The sequence below is a fragment of the Amia ocellicauda genome, chromosome 8, assembly GCF_036373705.1.
Source record: "Amia ocellicauda isolate fAmiCal2 chromosome 8, fAmiCal2.hap1, whole genome shotgun sequence".
Lineage (NCBI taxonomy): Eukaryota > Metazoa > Chordata > Actinopteri > Amiiformes > Amiidae > Amia > Amia ocellicauda.
This window is the reverse complement of record NC_089857.1, coordinates 15,999,434-16,005,867: the sequence shown is the minus strand read 5'-3', so window position 1 is coordinate 16,005,867 and position 6,434 is coordinate 15,999,434. Positions and strand designations below refer to the sequence as shown.

At 39.8% G+C, this 6,434-nt stretch overlaps 1 protein-coding gene across 1 annotated transcript in view; it reads left to right on the top strand.

The window, feature by feature from the left end:
* The first annotated feature begins 1,786 nt into the window (after positions 1-1,786).
* Positions 1,787-6,434, top strand: part of slc1a3a (solute carrier family 1 member 3a) — a 30,120-nt gene continuing 25,472 nt past the window's right edge. Inside the window, exons 1-2 of the mRNA XM_066712187.1 lie at positions 1,787-2,104; positions 2,914-3,199. Coding sequence (XP_066568284.1) covers positions 1,802-2,104; positions 2,914-3,199 — 589 coding nt within the window. The 5' untranslated portion in view covers positions 1,787-1,801. The remainder of the gene's footprint in view (positions 2,105-2,913; positions 3,200-6,434) is intronic.

Below are 6,434 nucleotides of genomic sequence, written 5' to 3'. Positions count from 1 at the left end.
GATTTGCCAGTTCTTGCTGTGAGATGTTACCCCACTCTTCCAGCAAGGCACTTCCAAGTTCCATGACATTTCTGGGGGGAATGGCCCTAGCCCTCACCCTCTGATCCAACAGGTCCCAGATGTGCTCAATGGGATTGAGATCCGGGCTCTTCGCTGGCCATGGCAGCACACTGACATTCCTGTCCTGCAGGAAATCACGTCCAGCGCAGGTGGGTTTGTGCTCATAGGCGACATTGTTGCCGGTGATGTCTGGTAATGACCTGCCTTACAACAGGCCTACAAGCCTTCAGTCCAGCCTCTCTCAGTCTATTGTGGACAGTCCGAGCACTGATGGAGGGATTGTGCGTTCCTGGTGTAACTCGGGCAGTTGTTGTTGCCGTCCTGTACCTATCCCGCAGATGTGAAATTCGGATGTACCGATCCTGTGCAGGTGTTGTTACACGTGGTCTGCCACTGCGAGGACGATCAGTTGTCCTTCCTGTCTCCCTGTAGCGCTGTCTTAGGTGTCTCACAGTACGGACATTGCAGTTTATTGCCCATGCCACATCTGCAGTCCTGAGAACTCCTTGCAGCATGCCTAAGACACGTTCACGCAGATGAGCAGGACCCTGGGCATCTTTATTTTGGTGTTTTTCAGAGTCAGTAGAAAGGTCTCTTTAGTGTCCTAAGTTTTTATAACTGTGACCTTAATTGCCTACCGTCTGTAAGCTGTGAGTATCTTAACGACCGTTCCACAGGTGCATGTTCATTAATTGTTTATGGTTCATTGAACAAGCATGGAAAACATTGTTTAACCCCTTTACAAGATCTGTGAAGTTATTTGGATTTTTACAAAATTATCTCATCAGAAGTTCAGAAATCAATGTTAAGTGTCCCCTTAATTTTTTTGAGCAGTATATATATATATATAACTTTTTAATTACTTTTTAAGATTTGACCACAGAAGAATATCTGACTGTCTGTGTCGGTTGACCTGGTCTAACTGATGCGAGAATTACAATTAAAGTTTGATTTCCCTCATGTCCACCATCCTCCTTAGCCACCCTAACTTGTTCATTTCAATTTCAAAGTAAGATAGAAAAGCTCATTTTGGAAGGTGTATAATATATCACTAAACCAACGCTATTTGTTTGCTCTCAATCTATTTGCAATGCAGGGCTCTCACACATGAGTGAGATAGTTCTTATTAAAGTTTGGTCACTGAGGCACAGCTTTATTTATTTATCTGCCGTGGACAAAAGCTCATTCATGACTTTTTTTCCCCCTTTATTTGTATCTGGGGGCAGAGAGAGCTGGTGTTATTAGGGCTTCACTGCTTTCCCTGCTCCCCCAACTGCCTGCCACGAATGTGCAACCAAACAAGGTAATGGCTTCATTTCGCATTCAATTAAAAACTGAAACACGCAACTAATGTTCACACAGTGTGTAGACATCGGGGAGCGGTTTCACTCGGCCCCCGTGCACAGCTCTGGCAGGAAGGTCCATCCACTCTTCTGAAAATGAATAAAAAGAAAACAACAACAAAGTCCCGGGCAGTAACTTAATGCATTAACAAAACACCTTCACCGCGTTTAGCTGCATGAACCCATATTTGCTCAGCATGTTCCTTTTATCTTTGACCTTCATTGAAATGTCTTTTGCAAAATTTTTGCCAGTGTGCAAACTAAACTAATAAATGCAAAATTAATACCAACAATTTATTCTGAGGTGTATTTTCAACTTCTTACTGTTCTTCCTGTGAGTCGGTTTTGCATTTCTAATGAAGCTGAACTGACAAAGCGTGAAAGCTGTTTGAAAGAAAATGGGGAGAAAACAAGCTAGCCTTTTTCTGTGCCCAGTCTCCTCATTATTCCAGAAGCCCTCTGTTCCACTGTTTTCCTTTTTTTTTCTCCCCAGAGTTGAGTTGGCAATCTCCTCCCTCTTCTCGGAGTATGAGTGTGTGAGGCGCTTTCTGTCCCTCAGAGTGCCTGCAGTCTCCCCTGCTCTCCACACTCTCACTGGTTCTCTCTGCTCTCTCTGGCTCTCACAGTCACTGCAACCAACCCACCGGAGCCCTTCTCTGCACAAGCCCACCTTCAAGCAAAGACCCTGTCAGTTCCTAAAGGTCAGTAAATTGGGGCAGTTTGTGTTCTCTGTCAGACTTCCACACTTCCGTTTTAGTGCTCTATTCAAGCTGGTCTATCTGTGAGAGTCAGGGTGAGTTTTGGCGGATGGTCTGGTGAGCAGACACAGTGTCTTCCTGTAGTGTCTGAGCTACAGCAAATAGTTTTTGTCTGTGGGACTTAGGTCTGTTCCAACTGGGGACGCAACACTTGGAATGAAGGCAAAAGAGGATGCACGGAAGAAAGGACTTGGTATCTGCATGTGATTTCTGTCAGAAGATCATGGACACTGATTGCTGGGGTGATATCCACGGAGTTGGCTTTGCGCTGGGGAAATGTGACTGCAGTTCGCTTGATTCGACTTTTCTTGGTTTTCTTGAGATCCTTGCCTGAGACAGTCTCTTTCTTTACAGGGTTAAATGACCATCAGCTCCAGAGTGGAACTAAGTTTTATTCATTCACAAATTGTCTTGTACTGCTGTAACATTTTACTAACAATGTAGACAGTTGTCTAGCAGTTTATTTGAATTCAGTTAATTGACCATGTATAATTTGTGTCTAGTTGTAAGACTAATAGTACATTTGCATGACTCCAAGTCTTCAAAAGTTGTCTGTGGTAACTGTTTTGTCTAAGCATTGAATGTGTATTCATTTAAAACTTAGTTTAAAGGAGTTTGTTATTGAAACCGACATGTGCAGGGACATTGGAGGCTGGCAGGTGCACCGCTCACGCAAAAGAGGAAGAAGAGGTTCTTGCTGGTGTTTGTCCGTGGTCCTAATCTGCTGTCTTTTTTTCCTTTTTCTCGGGCAGTGTGCTCCTGCGGGTGAGGTCAGTGCTCTGAGGTGCTGGGCGGTGGGTTTGGAGGGTGGGTTTTTTTTTGGCGGTGGAAGCAGAGGGTCCCATAGCAGCGCCCCAATGACCCAGAGTAACGGAGAGAACCCCCGGTCGCGGAGCAGGATGGAACAGATCCAGGAGGGCATCCGGGTGCGCTCCCTGAAGGCCAAGAAGAAAGTGGAAAACATCACCAAGGATGACGTGAAGGGCTTTTTAAGGAGGAACGCCTTCGTCCTCTTCACCATTGCTGCTGTCATTGTGGGTATGTGGCCTCTTTCCTCTCTCTGAACCCTTTCTCTTCTGCTGCAGTCCCGCTGGCATGCCTCCCGAACCACCTCATTTGTGGCACCTGTGCACTGTCACTTCACTTGATCCAAAGCAGCCCCACCCCCTTCCCCTCCAGCCCTGGTCATGGGAATCCCATAAGGTCATCTGTTGTTTTCAATTAATTACTTAATTCAATGATGATCTGTAGCTATGGGAGGTACCTGTAGGCGCTGGGGCTGTGCCGGACTGGGGACAGCTCAATGGTGGTGGATTAAAACATAGACAAATTGAGGCTGGCATATCATTCTACATGGCATTGTGTATTATACATTGGCAAAGACATCTCTGTTTTGATCATTTAAGTGCAGTTTTATTTAAGTTCTGCCAGAGCAACTGAAGAGTCCAATTAGCCAAGAAACACAAACACATTCCCATGCATTTTGATTACATTCTTGCAGGAATTATTTCGTCCATTATTATTTTTTCTTTACAATGTGTAACAGGAAAACTCTCCTCTATATGATCTATACTAGCAGATCTCTGAGTTGTTAATTGAGCTATTTACACACATTTATTTGTATGTGCCAGTAGGTAGTTGGAACCAGATCTAGATAAATTGATTTAAACCATTGTAGTGATTTCAAGGCTTATTGATGGGGTTAGAATAAAAAGGTTGATGATCAGTTTATTTTCAGCCTGTTTTTACAGGTCCAGCAAATCAGGTTGAATTTCTTAATTTGCTTGAGTTGACCATGCAGCTAGGCACGACAACAGTGAGTTTAGCACCTGTGTCCTCTAGAAGGACAGGTTTCTGTAATGATCAGGTATTTGCCTGCTTTGCATTAATTCTATCATAAAACAAATGTTACCACAGCCTGGTTTACATTTTGATTCTTTCCAGCACCTTAAAAATCTAATTCAAATAGAAGCTATTATTTATATATAAATAACCTACAAAATGTAATATTCAAATTAAACTTCAACTATTTATATTTTCTAGGTTACCCAGTGTAGGTGTTTTGCTATATGAATATATTAAAATAAAGCCAAAGAGAGCTATTTAAAGACTCAGACATAAACCTTCCGTGTCTAGAATTTCATATTTATAAGCAGCAAATATATTCCAGAGTATATTTGTTCATATAAATGTTAATTTAATTATCATTTGTTTGTTGCTAAAGATCTTTAATCTTGTAGCACCTAAACACCATATTGTCCTGGAGCGAAATGTTTTAAAATTAAATATATTCATTCCCATAAGCTATTCAGATATCATTCACCTGTTGGGCTTTGGGCGTGAGCTTCTCAGCATTTGACTGTTAAATTGTACAACTGAGAAAAAAATACCGATAATAATAGTGGGTTTTCTACAAAGCACAGTTTGTAAATCAGTAGTTCCTTAAGTTAAATACTTAAATACTGTTAATTGTGGAAGTTCTACAATACACCCTACAATACTACTACTACTACTACTACTACTACTACTACTACTACTACTACTACTAATAATAATAATAATAATAATAATAATAATAATAATAATAATAAATGTGTGTTATATTTATGCAATATATCTGCAGTTATAAAACTGCAGTTGTAGTTTATGATTTTATAAAGTACACCAGAGAGGCCAGATGGTAAGAAAAGACCATTACATTCATTTGTGTTTGACATGGCCATTTATGTATATATGTATGTATGCATATATTTATTTTATTAGGGGGCCAAGCAACGAAGTTGCTGGACAACCTTTTGTCATTGGTCGGATTATTATTATTATTATTATTCTGCTATATATTTCAAATTGCCCTAAAATGAAAACTACTAAACAGAATCTCACCAAATTGCTGGTAGATGCCTATATGACGTTGTCCCTCAACAAATTTGGAGGTCATACGCCTTATTGTTTAGTGCCAATATTGGATTAATGACAATTAACAAGCTGATTCGTTAAATAACCTGTCTGCTATGACCAAATCAATTTATATTTTTTGTACATACATTTCAAACGTCCATTAAATTTAAACATCATAAGAGAAACTCACCAAAATTGGTGTGTTGGTAGGTACCTATAGCAGGTTGTCCCACAAGAAATTTGGAGGTCATATGTCATGGTGCCAATATTAGATTAAGTGACAATTTATAAGACCATGTACAAACCTCTTCTCCTTCCAAACTGCTAATGGGACAGATGTGAAACTTGGTGCATGACTTCATGTTATGACCTATATTCAGATTTGTAAATGCAAATTCATAGAAAAAGATTTATAACACTAAATTTTCCTGTACAAAAACTTAATCTAATCCACTTAGATAGCACATCTATCAATGCTCCATCAATCACAGACAATGCCACCACTTGTAGGGACTTCCAGTACAGACCACATACTCTGAAACTCAACCATCATGCCAAGCTTGCAAAGACTTCCACTAAGACCACAAACTCTGAAACTCAATCATTACACCAAGCTTTCAGCAGGATTTGATTACAAGAAATCAGACACATGCAGGTGTTAACATATACAAGATATGAGAACCTTTCTTAGTCTTGCATTTCATGCCTTTACCCACTGCACCACTGGGGAGCTTGTTATTAAGGCTTGGATTTATAATAGAGTACATTTATGAAGCGATACATGCTATACATTCATGTGGACCTGAAAAAGAGAGGGAGCTTTACTACCAATACAAATTTAACTGATAGTAATCTTTACAAATATTGAAATAGTTAACAATTGTATATTGTCTATGTATTCATTGTAAGAATAAAAAAATACTTTAGTTAATATAGTATATTGCAGAGTACAACAAATATCTTGCAATATATATGAATAACATATCACACTCATATTATAAATATTCATATTACACAATATTACACGTATTATATCACACTCACATATTATATCACACTCATATTATAAATGATGAAGTTATGAGCTAAGTACTCCCTTCTCACAGGCATAGGATAGTTTTGTGATATATTGTTCAACTTGGATATGGCTCAGACAGTAAGGTCACTGCACTATGGCACAGAAGACCCAGGTTTGAGTCCCACCATGGTCAGAACTGAGAAGTATGTAAAACATCATATATACCAACAGGTGTGTTTGGCTGCTTACAGCTTTATTAGTTTCAATATTCATGTACTAGCATTATCATATTGTAGCAGTTCTGAAGAGATATTAGGAATTTGGTGTTGTGGTTAGATCAGTGCACTGTAGTGTGTG